The sequence below is a fragment of the Solanum pennellii genome, chromosome 7 (assembly GCF_001406875.1).
Source record: "Solanum pennellii chromosome 7, SPENNV200".
Taxonomy (NCBI): Eukaryota; Viridiplantae; Streptophyta; class Magnoliopsida; order Solanales; family Solanaceae; genus Solanum; species Solanum pennellii.
In genome coordinates, this window is record NC_028643.1 from 74544621 (window position 1) to 74560728 (window position 16108).

The 16108-nt window shown below is 31.6% G+C and overlaps 3 protein-coding genes across 3 annotated transcripts; 1 reads left to right on the forward strand and 2 right to left on the reverse strand.

Moving 5' to 3' along the window:
- Window positions 1-515: 515 nt before the first annotated feature.
- On the reverse strand, window positions 516-3371 carry LOC107026152 (cytochrome P450 CYP72A219-like). The gene is made up of 5 exons (XM_015227018.2): window positions 3006-3371; window positions 2499-2719; window positions 1850-2094; window positions 1390-1774; window positions 516-1126 (listed from the first exon to the last, which is right to left on the reverse strand). Exons 1-5 carry the CDS (start codon window positions 3280-3282, stop codon window positions 701-703), a joined length of 1554 nt encoding a protein of 517 aa, XP_015082504.1. The 5' UTR covers window positions 3283-3371; the 3' UTR covers window positions 516-700.
- Window positions 3372-6790: 3419 nt separating this feature from the next.
- Window positions 6791-9020, forward strand: LOC107026154 (cytochrome P450 CYP72A219-like). The gene is made up of 5 exons (XM_015227020.2): window positions 6791-7071; window positions 7158-7378; window positions 7474-7718; window positions 7803-8187; window positions 8491-9020. The coding sequence occupies exons 1-5, from the start codon at window positions 6795-6797 to the stop codon at window positions 8914-8916; spliced, it is 1554 nt and encodes a 517-aa protein (XP_015082506.1). The 5' UTR covers window positions 6791-6794; the 3' UTR covers window positions 8917-9020.
- Window positions 9021-11952: 2932 nt separating this feature from the next.
- On the reverse strand, window positions 11953-14462 carry LOC107026151 (cytochrome P450 CYP72A219-like). The gene is made up of 5 exons (XM_015227017.2): window positions 14144-14462; window positions 13430-13650; window positions 13091-13335; window positions 12617-13007; window positions 11953-12537 (listed from the first exon to the last, which is right to left on the reverse strand). Exons 1-5 carry the CDS (start codon window positions 14430-14432, stop codon window positions 12112-12114), a joined length of 1572 nt encoding a protein of 523 aa, XP_015082503.1. The 5' UTR covers window positions 14433-14462; the 3' UTR covers window positions 11953-12111.
- Between the last annotated feature and the right edge of the window lie 1646 nt (window positions 14463-16108).

Below are 16108 nucleotides of genomic sequence, written 5' to 3' on the forward strand. Positions count from 1 at the left end.
CTTCATCCAAAACACGAAGGCTAGACTTATTCCTCAAAGGCACAAATTTCTATGTTGAAAAAACTACTTCGAATATACTTTTTTCGTCTCAAAATAAGTGTGTTGATTTGTCTTCTTTCACGCTTATCAAGAAAAATAACAAAATAAAGGCATAGTTTACTACGTCACCCTTATTTATTAGATGTTTTTTGAGAGTCGAGTATTATTAAGAAGAAGTAGTTCTTTAATACGAGGATGTAGTTGGAAACAATTACTATATTTTGTTTTGAATTGTAAAGCGATTCTTGTTTTGAAACAATCTTTTTTAGTTGCTAGAGCAACATTTATTTAGGGACGGAGGGAGTAAAAATTGAAGTCATGCTTTCTTTAAATTAGCTTGGCAGATTTGGAGATTATATTGTGTTGTGTTCTATTTTCTAGTGGTTGTAGTCAGGGGCGGAGCCAAGTAAGGCAATCTGAATCCGTGAAAAATCTATTGTTGATGAATCGTTAAAAAAAAAATTATGTATAAATAGTAGGACTGGGAATGAACAATTTATATGCAGCAGTTTATATAGATTTTCATTACATAAACTTATTCGCCCACAAAAGACACGAGGATAACATTTCAAAACTACAACATTGAAATTCGAAAAGGGCGACTTCAGTCATAGCTCAACTATTTAGTAGTATTCGAGCTGATAAACGAAGAGTATCCATTTCAATGTTTGCGCAGAAGCAGAGGAGCACCATACTGTGGATGAATAGTAATTGTTGCAAATGGAGCATGCGTATAAGACGGAGAGAGTTCAAAGGAGAACTTTTGTAGTATCAGTGCTATTGCCATTTTTGCTTCCATCATTGCAAAGTTTTGTCCGATGCAAATTCGAGGTCCCCAACCAAACGGAATAAACGAGACTTGACCTTTTGTTGCCTTTGACACTCCTTCACTGAATCGTTCTGGTTTGAATTCCTTCGCATCTTCGCCCCATATTTCCTTGTCATAATGAATAAAGATTGCGGGTATAATAAGTATCACTTCAGCTGGTAGCTGCAGCTCCCCTAATTTGACTTCTTCTTTGTTCCTTCTACTAAATACCGGTAATGGGGGGAATAGCCTTAACGTCTCGTATAAGATCATTGTCACCTATGGGAAAAAAAAGGCATTGCGTAAGTTGGAAGTAGAATTAGTTCACTTCTTACAAAATTCAGGGGTCATGCCTTCGCGAGATATTTCAGTCTCATAGTAATTGCCCCTCCGAGACTGAAATAGGATTATAGAAGTGGCCTAGCTATCTGAGCCCAGTCGGAGCGATTTCACATTAACAGCTACTTGTTTTATCCTGATTTTATAGTTTCCTTGATTGTTGAAGTTTGATCTATGCCAACGACATAGTGGAAAGTACTTACAATTTTGAGGCGACTTAGTCCTTCCAAATCTGGTTTTTCATTTCCGAAGACCTGTAAAACCTCCTCTCTGGCCCGTACTTGCCACTCTGGATGTAGGCATAGCAAAACCATCGTCCACACGAGCAGCACTGAAGTTGTCTCCTGTCCAGCAAAATAGAATAACTTGCATTCTTCAATCACTTCTGTTGTTGTCAATCCGAAATCTTTGTTTCCGTGTTGTTCAATTTCTTTCATATTGGATTCAAGTAATATGCCTAATAAATCATCTTTACTAGTCTCCCCTGCTTCCATTGCCCTCAATCTTTTGTCGATGATATGCCTAATCGTTGTTTGAATTTGCTTTTCGATTTCCAGCATTCTTTTGTTCCTTTTAGTAGGCAAGAACCTAACACAACAAATTTAAGTAATGAACATTTTAGTTTCCGTATTATGTAGAAATCTCAAAAGTAAATTATCATACCTCGATCCTGGTATATATATTGAACGACTTATGTCGATTATATGCTCAGCTTGTTCTTGCTGAAGTTCAAACACTATTCTCCCTTCTTCATAGCTACTACCAAATGCGGTTCGAGAAATAACTTCACTGGTCATTATTTGAAGGTCTGGCCATACATCGAGCTCGTATGATGTTTCCTTTGAAACAATATCCTCCCATTTGCTTATCATTTCACTACAACTCATATAAAATGCTGGCAACATATGCTGTTCAAAACAAATGAAAAATAAAAAATAAAATTGATTTTTCTGCTTTTTTGGCCTAAATTCTATAGGGATATGAGACTAGTAACCTTAAACTATGACCGAAATTTTAGAGACACACCTTAACTAACCTAAGGTTCTATTACCCCTGAAATTTTTTTCTTGTAATTTTGTACACCTTTTTTTGGCCTACGTGACCTCCAAACATCTCCCACGCGCCTCACTTAAGTGGAGTCACAGAGTGTGCCACGTAAGCCAAAAATTGTAAAAAAATTACACAAAAAATGAGTTTAGGGAGTAATAGGACCTTAGATTAGTTAAGGTGTATCTGTGAGATTTCGGTCATAATATAGGGGATACTTGTGTCTTATCCCAATTCAATAGAACAAAAAAGAAGTATATTTAACCTTTAACTTCTCAACATGGAAAGCAGGATTGATTATTTTTCTGTGTTTTGCCCATTTGTCTTCCTCAACCAACACAAGACCTTGAGCCAATAACTTTGCAAATGGATTTGGATGAGTTTGCTTTAGGTACACATAATTCTTTGTCAAAATCTCTTTTACATGTTCAGGATTTGTGATCAACACTGTTGGATATGGGCCTAGCCACATGAAAGAACTTTTACCTGCCAAAAATCCGTTTTCAATTATAAACAAAGGCATACTGCATAAACAAACACTCAAATATGATATCAGCTGACAAGTAAGCACTCCAACTTTGAGTTGCAAATCTAGACACCTAAACTTGGTCCAACTAGCAACTAAACACTTCCAAGTCTCCACTGTGTCTCGTACGTGACTCATAAAGTTTAGATAAACGAATCACATGACGGAAACAAGTTGAGGTGTTTAGACATGCATACTCAAAGTTGCAGTATTTACTTTCTAGTCGAATCAATAAAAGAAACATACCATTTTTGTTGATGGAGTCAAGGAAAAAAGGGATGAGCCTTTGAGTTATATCATCAGATATATTGATAGGCTTAGACTTAGCTTCAACTATACTTTTTGTCAATTCATTCAAATCTCCATAGAGTAACTTATATGGATTTCCTTTTAGACCTCTTTGCCTTAAGAAATTCTCCAATTTTTTTGGCCTAAACCATGCCCAATTCAACACTCTCCATGTATATACCAACAATATTGCAACACAAATTGTTGCTATAATTGTGTTATATAAAATCTCCATGAAATTTTATTTTTCTAACTGTTTATTGTTACATAGAAAAAAGAGGGGAAAATAGCTAATTTTACATTTTCTAAATTTGTTGTTATTTAGACAAGATAAGGCCTAGCTTTTCTCTCTATAATATCGAAGACAAAAACATCATTGTCCAGTACTAATAAAGTCCTTTGTCCAATCTGTTTGGATCCACTCAATTTTATCGAATTCAATGATATTATCTAGGGATGTTAAGAAAAAATTACTTGGACGAATGTCTTTTCATAAATAATTACTGATTTTAGCAATATTTTTATTTATTATCATTTATAGTAATATTATGTTTAATATGTATTAAAAGTGAATGAAGTGTGTCATATATATGTATTATAACTATTTTTAGAAAAATATTATGCTTTTTTGGTAAGAAGTTGACACATTGTATTATAAGTGTATTAAACTGTGTAATAAATGTATTATTCATCAATAAAACTTATATTAAATGTCAATAATAAATTGTTTTTTTTGTACTATGAATTAAAAGTGTATTATAAATGTATTAAAAGTGATAAAGTGAAAAAAAATGCTACTGCTATAAATGATAAATATTTTTTATTTGTAGTATATTTATGTAAGTTTTTCAATTAATAAACGGATTTCTTATTTATTTTCTCGTGTTCTAAAAAATAATACTAATTCATTAATATTTACATATAACGAAATACATCCCTTGTCATACTGAAGAGGTATGTTTGGACGGAAGGAGTATATTTGGACGACAAGTATAATGGAAAGGGGATATTCAGACTGAAAGTATAACGGAATTAGTATATTTGAACTCAATGTATAAGAAAGAATATGATCTAAATTATTTTGTTAACGGTACAAGTGTATATTTGGTTGTTTATCCGTATATATAGTCTAGACAAATACTATAGGAGGTGAGGATGGGGCCGTATAACGGAATTGGTATATTGTGAGGATGAAGATAAGGTGTGTTAGAAGGTTTTGAAGACACAACCAATGTGGAATGTCACTTGTGATACTTGTTTTTCCTACTTCTACTACAAAAGTTCATATTTCAGCTCATTTTTACGTAAATTAAAAAAATGTATTCCAAAATTTTGACCAATCAAAAATGAAAAAACTGAAATTCCTCCGTTCCGAACACACCCATATAAGTTTTTCAAAAAAGTGTTATTCCTCTTAATTTTGCAAGACATTTTTTACGTCATAAATTATTGAAGCCAATCGCAGTTGACCAAGGCATACAGCTCAGCAATAAGATGTTTACCCCACCATGAATTCAAAAAAAATTGAATTTTATTATTTTAATTTTATTTTAAACAATATTAAAAATTATAAATAAAAAGTTACAAACTTTATAAAAAAAATAAAGAAAACAAATTATCTACTTTTAAACAGAAATATTTTACAACCTTAACTGAAACAGCTCAAATCTGGATAATAATAAAGAAAATTTTTACAACAAAATCCAAGATAATGTATTTGAAAACAAATGACACCAACTGAGGGAAGAGATCTAGAGAATTAATTCTTATTTTTATAAGTAATATTGTAATAATATTACTATATGAAGTTAAGGAGTTTATGTCTTTCAAGAATACTAAATTGAAAATAAGTAGTATCTAAAAACAAAAAAAGTAAATCTAAATTGTTAATAATGTTGCATATATGGGTATATATTTAAGAGTTGTCGTTAAAAGTTAATTTTATGCTACTAATTTTATTGAAAAGCGTTTTGGAGTTTTAATAGTGTTATGACTAAATTTTAAGAATAACATACTTTTCATCATTCGGCAAGTTCCAAAATTTTATCGAAACTACGCACATAATGCAATCGGAGTGCCAATGATTATGAATAGTAATGTATATGAAATAGTAATGTCTAAGACAGTTGAGTCAACGGAGGAAACAAGAAATCTTAATGATCATAAACTTGAGAGTATATTACTATCATAACACTAATTAATAATAACGAAATGCAATTGTACTGTATACATCTTCATCTAATTTTTCATAATATAGATATTCTATTTTATTTTTTGATTCTCTTTTTATTTTACAAGCCAATTCTTAATAATATAAAGATGAATTGTAACAACAAAATTCACAACGAAAAAATAGTCAAAACTGAAAAATATCACAACCATTAAAAGATTTAACAATGTTTAACCCTCGCAGAAACTTTGCTAGATTCATTTATGGAAATACTAGACAAAATTCCAATCCATTTATTGTTCTTCCTATCGCAGTTGAAAGTTTGAGTTACTATGCAAAATGTTATGCGCAAACTTTGAAGTGGAAATTCTCCGTTCATAAGGTGAAACTAATTACATAAAAAATATATGAAGAAATCAAATGGGTTCAATATCTATTATTTATACATAATTTTTTTTTAACTATGCCTAAACAATAGATTTTTCACGGAAGGTTTTTAGAGAGCCTTATTTGGCTCCGTCCCTGACCACAACCACTGGAAAATAGAACACAACATAATCTCCAAAACTTCCAAGCTTATTTAAAGAAGCCATGGCTTTAGATTTTAGCCTCACCGTCCCTAAATGAGTGTTGCTTTTAGCAAAAAAAATATTAAAAATTGTTCAAAACAAGAATTGCTTTAGAATTCAGAACAAAAAATAGTAATTGTTAGTGCTTAATAGTACTCGACTCTCAAAAAACATATGATAAATAGGGGCAACTTAGCAAACTATACTTTTGACATAATACATATATTGAACACTAAATTTGGGTTCAAATTTTAATTTTGACCTCCAACTTTCCTAATGCACAAACAAACACTTTAACTATCCAACTTTTAAATAAATAAACACATGAGTCCTACACGGCAAAATACACGTAAGAGACCACGTAGGACAAAAAATGACATGTTGGATGACATGTAGGACATGCGTGTCTATTTGTTCAACTTTATACAAGTTTAACTGTCTACTTTGCACACCCAAAATTGAAGGGTATAAATGTAATTCGAAACCAAGTTAAAGGGCATATTTATGTATTATGCCTATACCTTTTATTGTCATTTTTTCTAATTTTTTTAATAAGCGTGAAACAAGCCAAACCGACGCACTTGTTTTGAGATGTGAAACAAGCCAAATTGACACACTTGTTTTGAGACTAAAAACGTATATTGGAAGTAGTTTTTTCACCATAGAAAATTGTGCCTTTGATGAATAAGTCTAGCCTTCATGTTTTGGATGAAGAATACAAATAAATGTATTACATTTGTCTTTCTTTCTTTTTTTTTTTTTTGACTATATTTATGATAAGATAAATATTGCTAATAATATTGTGGGATTACAATAATTTTTTGAACTAAATATACAATTTATTTATCATTTAAATCATATTTTCTTTAGTCAATTAAATGTAACGTATGTCATGTGCCCCTATCCAAAAAATTAATAGGATAAAATGGAGAGAAATTGTATCCAATATATATATATTAGCTTACTTCATATAGAAGAGTAGGTAGAAAGAAGAGTCTTATTAACTTCATGGAGATTTCTTACAACAGAATTATAGAAGCAATTTGTGTTGTGACTTTGTTGGTATATACATGGAGAGTGTTGAATTGGGCATGGTTTAGGCCAAAGAAACTTGAAAAATACTTAAGAAAGAGTGGTCTTAAGGGAAATCCATACAAACTATTCTATGGCGATTTGAACGAAATCACAAATAAAGTGAATGAAGCTAGATCTAAGCCCATCAATTTCTCTGATGATATAGCTCAAAGGCTCATCCCTTTTTTCCTTGATTCCATCAACAAAAATGGTATGTTTCGTTGTCCTTAAATCGATCTTACTTGATCAAATTTGAGCGTCTATTTATATTCCTAATCGAAAACGGATTACTCTCAGGTAAAAGGTCTTTTGTGTGGCTAGGCCCAAATCCAGCAGTGTTGATCACAGATCCTGAACATGTAAAAGAGATCTTCACAAAGAATTATGCGTATCAAAAGATACCTCATCCCAATCCATTTGCCAACTCATTCGCTAAAGGTCTTGCGTTTCTTGAGGAAGACAAATGGACCAAACATCGAAAAATCATCAATCCTGCTTTCCATTTTGAGAAGTTTAAGGTTATTTTTATTTACTTCATAGTCTTATTACGCGAACATGAAGCTCTATTACTGATAACTAGTACTGGTTTTTGCGATTAATTTGTTTTGTACAGCATATGTTGCCAGCGTTTTATCAAAGTTGTAGTGAAATGATAAGCAAATGGAAGGAGATTATTCCAAAGGGAACATCAGTCGAGCTCGATGTATGGCCAGACATTCAATTAATGACAGGTGAAGTCATTTCTCGAACCTCATTTGGGAGTTGCTATGAAGAAGGGAGAAAAGTATTTGAACTTCAGAGAGAACAAGCTGAGTATGTAATTGACATGACTCATTCAGTTTATATACCAGGATCAAGGTATAACGACTTATTTCTACATAATATGGAATATCACATGTTCATTACTTTGTCCTAAATGACTTTTTACATTTGTTTTGTTAGGTTCTTGCCTACTAAAAGGAACAAAAGAATGCTGGAAATCGAAAAGCAAATCCAAACAACGATTAGGCATATCATCGACAAAAGATTGAGGGCAATGGAAGCAGGGGAGGCTAGTAAAAATGACTTATTAGGCATATTACTTGAATCCAATATGAAAGAAATTAAACAACACGGAAACAAGGATTTCGGAATGACAACAACTGAGTTGATTGAAGAGTGCAAGTTGTTCTATTTTGCTGGACAAGAGGGCAATTCAGTGTTGCTCGTCTGGACGATGATTTTGCTGTGCCTACACCCAGAGTGGCAAGTACGTGCCAGAGAAGAGGTTTTGCAGGTCTTGGGAAATGAAAAACCAAATTTGGAAGGACTAAATCGCCTCCATATTGTAAGTACTTTCCACATGTTCGTTATGTAAGACAATTTAAAAATAGATCAAACTTCAACGATGAAGAACACTATAAATTAGGATTAAATAAGTAGCTGTTAAATCGTATTGTCCATGATTAATGCGAAATTATTCCAACTGAGATCAAATAGACCACATTTTCTATCGTCCTATTTCAGTCACATAGGGGCAATTAATTAGTTAGAGACGACTAAAATATCTCGGAAAGGCATGACACCTAAATTTTATAAGTAGTGAACTAATATCACTTCCAACTTATGCGATACATTTTTCTTTCCTTAGGTGACAATGATCTTGAACGAGACGTTAAGGGTATTCCCCCCAGTAGCAATGTTTCGTAGAAGGATTAAAGATGAAGTCAAATTAGGGGAGCTGAGTCTACCAGCTGGAGTGCTACTCTTTATACCCACAGTATTAATTCATTATGACAAGGAATTATGGGGTGAAGACGCGAACGAATTCAAACCAGAAAGATTCAGTGAAGGAGTGTCAAAGGCAACAAAAGGACAGGCATCGTTTTTTCCATTTGGCCGGGGACCTCGAATTTGCATCGGACTAAACTTTGCAATGATGGAAGCAAAGATGGCAATAGCAATGATACTACAAAATTTCTCCTTCGAACTCTCTCCGTCTTATACACATGCTCCATTTGCAATAGTTTCTACTCAACCACAGTATGGTGCTCCTTTGCTTATGCGCAAACTTTGAAATGGATGTTGCTGATATTTAAGATTAATGGTGTTGTGTTCTCCGTATTTCAGATCGAAAACTAATAAACTAGTCGGTATATGGCTGATATCGCTCTTTTCCTATTTCAACTTTGTAGGTTTGTAATGTTATTGCTGTTGTTCACTTCTCTTTTGTGGGTGAATTAGTTTAAACTTGGTATATCAGTGGTTCCTATTGATCTATGACAAGACTTAAACAATACAATGGGCAGTTTTAGAAGTTATCCTTTTCTCAAGAATTCTATGTATACTCGCAATGCCATATTGTTACATATCAACATCGGCAATATTGATGAAAATATTGATATTCAGGTGATTTCAAAATCAATTGAATCAATCCATTGGAATGGACATCTGTATTGATAATCACCCCTTCCTTGGAATGATCCACAAACCAATTGTTTGTATCCCATTCTCCGCTATAATGAATCAAAACGAGCAAAGAATTACACCGTTGCTTTAGAATTCAAAACAAAATATAGTAATTGTTTCCAATTACACCGTTGCACTAAAAAGGTACTTCTTCTGATCTCCCCTTGAGAACATTCAACGTCGAATGAGATTCTAGGCATATTTTAAACGAAAAGAGTCTAACATGTGTGTGTATCAATGGGGATTAAACCCCTAATTTGTAAGGAAGTTGATCAGTGAGATCCCCCTAAGGGGTGCACCGGCTACTGACCTTGATCATCTTATAGAAGGGTTCTAGTGTGAGAATACGATCTCGGAGCACTGCCACATTATCAAAAATAGAATCATAACGTCAATATGATCATTTTGACACCAAAATTGCATTTTTCGGGGATGGTCCCAAAATCGTGTCTAAAACGGGACTCTCAAAAAACATTTAATAAAGGAAAAATGTACAAGTACCCCCTTAGACTATGATCAAAATTCAGAGACACACCTTAACTAAACTAAGGTCCTATTACCTCGCTGAACATATTTTATTTTGTAAATTTGTACACCTTTGTCTTACGTGGCACACTCCGTGACTCCACGCAATTGAGACACGTGGGAGATATTTGGATGTCACATAAGCTAAAAAGGTGCACAAAATTACCAAAAAAATAAGTTCAGGGGGGGTAACAAGACCTTAGAATAGTTAAACTGTGTCTCTGAAATTTCGGTCATAGTATAGAGAGATATTTGTGCATTTTCCCTTTAATAAATAGAGATAACTTAGTTAACTATATCTAATATTTAATCCTCCTCACATTTTTTGCATAACTAGTTCTCGGAACGTGCATCGCACGTTTGTCCCCTAATTGATATTAGAAAATTTTAATTTATATAGCTAAGTTCAAATCTAAGTCCTTTCATATGTAAGTTTAACATAAGAATTTAACTTTGTACAAAGTATAACATGAAAATCTTGTGTTAGATGTTGGAGGTCTGATATATTAAATACTTCATGAAAAATGAACATTTATTTTATCAGAGGAATTACTATATTTTAATTATTAAACATAAGTTTTAATAATCAAAAAAGAAATTGTCTATAAAAAAGATACGTATAAAGAAAAATATTACAAAATGTTTGGGCCGTATACCATCAAATTTATAGAAAAAATTAAAATTTCAAACGAAAAAAAGAATAAATAAAGACATGACATCCATAAAAAAAGACATCACATTTAAATATATAGACAAAAATATTTTCATACTGATTGAATTACATTTTGTTAAAAGTAGACTTATTCTAGACAAAACATGACTTACTCTAGACGAAACATATCATATGCATAAAAAACTATAATCATATATAATAATAAATAAGACAAACAGAAAAGAAGGCATGAATATGTTAAGAATAAAGATAAACTGTATTTCTTGATATATATATATATATATATATATAAGTGAATTCTAAAATAATATTATTCAATGTATCATTTAGTCATTTTTTACTATACATTATTTTTTATTTTATTTTTACTTTTGCACTTATTTTGTACCTCTCTATAACAGTTAAGTACATGAATTTTTTGGACATTTGAGATTACATATAAAAAGGAAAAAGTACAAATATGTGGGTTTAAAAAAATAAATGATTATCAAACAATGAAAAATACATAATCATTATTCTATGGGATTTAGCATGTTTACCCTCAAAATAATTAATGATAAATACAAAAAATGTAATTAGCTTTACTATATATATCTTAAAATAGAAGAAAGGATGAATACAAAAATACAATAATCAACTACAAAGTTATATTTAAAAACTCAAAACGATGGAGATGTGAAAAATAAATATTTACTTACAACTTCATGTTGAAGTATATTCATCTTGTAACTATCATAGTTTACATATTTCTCAACAAAAAGAAGATGAATATGTATGAAATTTTAAAGGATACAAATAAATAAAATAGTAAGAATTCTTATAATTACAAACTGGTAATGAAAATTTTACAAGGGATGTAGACTAACCTACTCTAGTATGCAAGATGATTACAAACTTGAATAAAATAAGGAATATATATAATGTGGTGTGAGTGTGTTTGATAGACCCTTCATTACCCCCACTTATCTTAGAAATATAAGTTGAAAGGTTATTAGACTCTTCAATATCTACATTTAATTAGTACATGAATATATGATGCATTAAGATCTTATTTGATGCATGAATTTAAATATAACTTTTACTTAATATTTAATTAATTAAATAGATATTAATATTAATTTATTTTAGAGGTAAACTAAGGGTAAAATGGTAATTCAACTTTGAGGTTAGAAGCTTCCCACTTATAATAATATATGATACATATATTGGACTCTAAACTTGATTTCAAATTTTAACTTTGACCTCCAACTTTCATAATGCACAAACAGACACTTTAACTATCCAACTTTTAAATAAATAAAGACATGAGTCCTACATGACACAATACAAGTAGGACACCACGTAGGACAAAAAATGACATGCATGTCTATTTGTTCAACTTTATACAAATTTAAGTGTCTATTTGTGCACATCCAAAGTTGAAGGGCATAAATGTGATTTTGAAGCCAAATTAAAAGCACATTTTAAATAATTATTTTTGTCCTATAAAAATCAATCAAAAGCTAAATTTGAAGCATGACTTCCGCGATCACACAACAATTTAGTATCGATTATTTGAATGATGCATGTAGATCAACGTACAATGCAAATGACGTAAATATCGTCTTAAAGGTTGCGCATAAGCAGAGGAGCACCATACTGAGGATGAATAGACACTACTGCAACTGGAGCATGTGTATATGATGGAGAGAGTTCAAAGGAGAACTTTTGTAGTATCATTGCTATTGTCATCTTTGCTTCCATCATTACAAAGTTTTGTCCGATGCAAATTCGGGGTCCCCAACCAAATGGAATAAACGAGACTTGTCCGTTTGTTGCCTTTGACACTCCTTCACTGAATCTTTCTGGTTTGAATTCCTTCGCGTCTTCACCCCATAATTCCTTGTTATAATGTACTAAGATTGCGGGTATAATGAGTAGTACTTCAGCTGGCAGACTCAGCTCACCCAATTTGACTTCATCTTTGTTCGTTCTACCATATAACAGTGCTGGGGGGAACAGCCTTAACGTCTCGTACAAGATCATTGTCACCTAAGGAAAACAAACATGTATAACATAAGTTGGCATTAGAATTAGTGCACTAATGAGAGAAATTGTTAAACGTACTTACAATTTTGAGGCGACTTAGTCCTTCAAAATCTGGTTTTTCATTTCCGAATACATTCAAAACCTCCTCTCTGGCACGTACTTGCCACTCTGGATGTTGGCACAGTAAAATCATCGTCCATACGAGCAACACTGAAGTGGTATCTTGCCCAGCAAAATAGAATAATTTGCACTCGTCGATTACTTCTGTTGTCGTCATTCCGAAATCTTTGTTTCCATGTTGTTCAATTTCTTTCGTATTGGATTCAAGTAATATGCCTAATAAATCTTCATTATTATTACTAGTCTCCCCTGCTTTCATCGTCATCAATCTTTTCTCAATGATACGCCTAATTGTCGTTTGTATTTCCTTTTCGATTTCCACCATTCTTTTCTTCTTCTTACTAGGCAAGAACCTTACAATACAAATCTAAGTAATTTCTCTATGCTATGAAGTATGAACAAGAAATTTGATCAAATAGTTTAATATTGTACGTACCTCGACCCTGGTATATAAATCGAAAAAATTTGTTCCATTACATACTCAGCTTGTTCTTTTTGAAGTTCAAATACGATTCTCCCTTCTTCATAGCTACTCCCAAATGCAGTTCGAGAAATGACATCACCGGTCATTAGTTGAAAATGTGGCCATACATCGAGCTCGACTGATGTTTCCTTTGGAACAGCCTCCTCCCATTTCCTTAGCATTTCGCTACAACTCTGATAAAATGCTGGAACCATATGCTGTTACGTAGACAAAGTTAATTTCATTCATGATCACTGAGTTCTATATACTAGCTATACGCAAAAACAAAAAGATATAGTAGTATGTATAAACCTTTAGTTTCTCAAAATGGAAGGCGGGATTGATGATTTTTCTATGCTTAGCCCATTTCTGTTCCTCTAGGGTAACGAGACCTTGAACCAATAACTTCGCGAATGGATTAGAATGCTTATTCTTGTGATATACATAATGTTTTTCGAAAATTTTCTTTATAAGTGAAGGTTCTGTGATGAATACTATAGGCTTGGGGCCTAGCCAGGCAAAAGAATTTTTACCTGCAGAGTATTTATCAGTTTTGTGTTAGTAAAAAAAGCAAAGCTTATACTAAAACAGATTGTAAGTGATCATATCGCCTACCGGTTTCAACAAAACTAGTACTAGCTTTAGTTCAAACTCTGTATCTGTGTTTAAAAATCTATTTAATACGTATAAATAGTTTATCAAGAACTCAATAATCTGCTTTTTCAAGAATACGGAATTCGTAAACTCAATTATACTATGTCACGGTACTTCAACTAGAGGAGCGACTAGTTGGTTCACCAAACCCCAACCTAGCATCACATGTTCTAAAGACGAACTGCGGAACTCCTCCCAAAATTACATTATTCGAGCTAGAAATGGCCGCTAGTGGACTATCTTCACACATTTAAACATGATATCAGATCAGGCAAAGATCCTGAATTCAAGTCGTATATAAAATCAAAAACTATGCGATTGGTCCATGAAAAAGAATCTGATTAAACAAACTTGGTAGATTGTTGTACTTACCATTTTTGTTGATGGAGTCACAGAAAAAAGGGATGAGCCTTTGAGGTACATCACCAGAGAAACTGATAGGCTTAGATTTGGCTTCATTGAGTTTATTTGTGAGTTCCTTCAAATCTCCATAGAGTAATTTGTATGGATTTCCCTTAAGACCACTTTTTCTTAAGTATTTCTCAACTTTCTTTGGCCTAAACCATGCGCAATTCAACATTTTCCATGTGTATATTACTAACAAAATTGCAACACAAATTGTTGCTATCATCTCTACTCCCACAAGTGATAAGTACTCCATATGAAGTTAATAAAAAGGCTTCTCTCAAGTACTTTTTTTTTCCTTATAAATATGAAAAATTAATTAAAAGTACCTACTTTTATATTAGTCATAATCATAATAAATTGACACTTTAACTTAGACTCAGCTGATAAATAGAACACTCTAACTTTGAGGATGTATATCCAGACAGCTTAATCCATCTTCATTGTTTCAGTTGAACACTTTAACTTACAATAATGATCATCTAAACACTTGTAAATTTATGTGTCACGTCAATGTTGGGTGTCCACGAGACATAGTATGGACGCCTTGTGATGTCTAGATATGCATTTGCAAAATTAAAATGATTAATTATCTTTTGAGGGCAAGCTAAGAGATTCTAATAAATTGTTAATTGAATATTAAATAGTAAATTTTAATTACTATAAGGGAGAGTTACACATTAAGCAATATCAAGTTTATCAAATTCTTTCGGTTACAATTTATTTATGTTGATGGTGAATTAATATTAAATCGTTAGAAACAATTATTATCAAGAAGACAAAAGACTCTTATTGATATTGTTCAATGAATTAAAGGTGAAGACTAAATGTTACATAATTAAGTAGGAAACTGATAGGTCTTTTTTATTTTGTTTCCTTTCATCTCCCCTCACCTAAGATTTTTCTATTTAAAGTCACCTAGAAATGAAAATTAACTTACAAATCTCATCTGATCTTCTTGCTAAAGTATGTTAATGTGTCAATTCTCTCTTATAAATTAAGATCCATTTTCTCATTTTTGGTATATCATCTCTTTCTTCTTTTTTGATTTCCTTTTTGATCATAGTCATAGACTGCTAAAGAAAAGTTGTCATCAATCTTTGTAGGATTATTGAGGGCAATAGCATTATTATTGTATTTGGATCGAAGACATTATGATTGATTGATTGATTAATTGTAAACAATATTTTTTATCACGTTATATGAATTATAACAAAATAATGAATTGTTTGTACTATTTTAGGTAAAGTGATTATAGCGATGACCATTTGTAAGTGATTTTCATATTAGTTTTAAACGTTCTTTTAAAATGTATTCTCTTCTTGTACCTTTTAAGTTAAATATATTCTCTATTTATATAAAGAAGTTCGTGTCTAGATTATAATTAACTAGATATTACTTATTTTGACTTTATATAATTATTGGCGTAGAACATGTATAGTATTATATTTTTTATTTTCAGATGAAATTAAAAATTGTCTCAATGATATTAGATATTTTATTATATGTCAAATTATTTGACAGGTATGTTAAATGACTATGCATGCATTTATAATTAGTTTATTATTCATAAATTAGTATCTGTTTCACGTACTTCTTATCCCTCCGCCCCCCTCTTTCTTACTTTTTAAATACTCATTTGTTTGAGTCAAAAAAATATTTTATGACTTCTAACCGTATTTATGTTGCGATTCAATATATGTATCGATTTGAAAGATTTACATTTAGCTTATGAATTACACGTATGTTTACTTTTTTATGTATATTTTATTTTTTAAGTTATGACATATAGCAAATCCAACAATATATGTACCACTTTACAATTTATTGATTGTAGTACAAAATTTATATTAAGTAGTTTAAAATAAACGTGCAACGCACGTTCTGAAGACTAGTGTGTGTGTGTATATATATATATATATATATATATAT